The sequence below is a fragment of the Propithecus coquereli genome, unplaced genomic scaffold (genome assembly GCF_000956105.1).
Source record: "Propithecus coquereli isolate 6110/MARCELLA unplaced genomic scaffold, Pcoq_1.0 Scaffold256, whole genome shotgun sequence".
Lineage (NCBI taxonomy): Eukaryota > Metazoa > Chordata > Mammalia > Primates > Indriidae > Propithecus > Propithecus coquereli.
Genome location: NW_012148130.1, coordinates 112,371 through 113,591, shown reverse-complemented (window position 1 = coordinate 113,591; position 1,221 = coordinate 112,371). Strand labels below are relative to the sequence as shown.

The 1,221-nt window shown below is 69.3% G+C and overlaps 1 protein-coding gene across 1 annotated transcript in view; it reads right to left on the bottom strand.

Moving 5' to 3' along the window:
• Nucleotides 1–985, bottom strand: part of AKT1 (v-akt murine thymoma viral oncogene homolog 1) — a 28,789-nt gene extending 27,804 nt beyond the window's left edge. The window contains exon 1 of the mRNA XM_012647089.1: nucleotides 843–985. Within this exon, the coding sequence (XP_012502543.1) occupies nucleotides 843–888 (46 nt within the window). The 5' untranslated portion in view covers nucleotides 889–985. The remainder of the gene's footprint in view (nucleotides 1–842) is intronic.
• Nucleotides 986–1,221: the final 236 nt, after the last annotated feature.

The window sequence follows — 1,221 nt, the reverse complement described above, 5'->3', positions numbered from 1 at the left end:
TGGGCCACTGGCATGGGTCACCTGAACTTCAGGAGGGAACAGGTCTGTTGAAAGAGGAAGTTGGGAGCAGGGCTGGCCAATCCGTGCCCTGGGGCAGGAGTGAGTGATCCAACCAGGGCACCTGGAAGCCTAACCCAGCAGTGCAGAGGGGCAGTGCAGGCAGGGTCAGGCAGGGGGCCCGTGGGCAGGGTTAGAGCAGAGGGCCATGGCTGCAGCGCCCATCCCGCCCGCTCCTGGCCAAGCCCCTGGGGCAGTGCTCCTCCCTGGGCTGCAGGGCTGAGGGAGGAGGAGGGGGCTGGGGGGCCCAGACCCAGCCAGCTCTGCAGTTCCAAGGCAAACATGCCCCACGCTGGGTCCCTGGGCGGTACAGAGCCCCCAGCCCCTAAGGCCAGGCCTGAGACAGGCGTGAGGCCAAGCCAAGCAGCCCTGCCCTGCCCTCAGGAGCCCTTGGGCAGTGCCCCGGGCCGCGGGCATGCCAGCCCCTGGAACGGCCCGTGTCCTCACCGCCTTCCAGGAAAGCCGGGAGGGAGGCTGGCAGTGGCTCCCCACCCACGGGGCCCTGCCAGGCCGCCACTCCAACAGCCGGCCCTGCACGGGGCCTCTCCCTCCACCCGGGAGGCCCCATGAAGCAGTGCCCTCCATGCGCGGGAGGACGTGGGGCTGGATGCTGACCCCAGGCCAGGCCGGAAGCCCCAGAAGCCAGCCCCCCCCAGCAGGCACGGGCCACTGCAGCGAGCAAAGCCTGCAGGCCTGGCACAGCCCCACCAGCTCCAGGACCCCTGGGCAGACCATGGGGCCTGTTCCTGCCCTCCGTCCCCAGGCCCGGCCACATGGGCACTGACCTCGTTTGTGCAGCCAGCCCTCCTTCACGATGGCCACGTCGTTCATGGTGCCCGGGGCTCCAGCAGGCCGCGCGGCCCAGGCCTCGCTCACAGTCTCCTCTCAGGCAGGCTCTCCCTGGGCCCAGCAGCCTGGCCGCGGCCTCTGGGAGAAGCAAAGGAAGTTGAGCATGAGGCCGTGTCCGGCTTAGAGCAGCTCCTTGTCTCCGAGGTGAGCCAGGGGGCCTGCCGATGAGCCTGGGGTCCCCACCCACGCCTGCATTCCCATGCGGCCTGCCCCCTGCAGGGTCTCAGACTCCCAGCCTGCCCAACCTCTCCCCCAGACACTCCTGCTGCCGGATATAAAATCCAGTCACTGGGTGCTGCTCCTCAGACTGGGCTC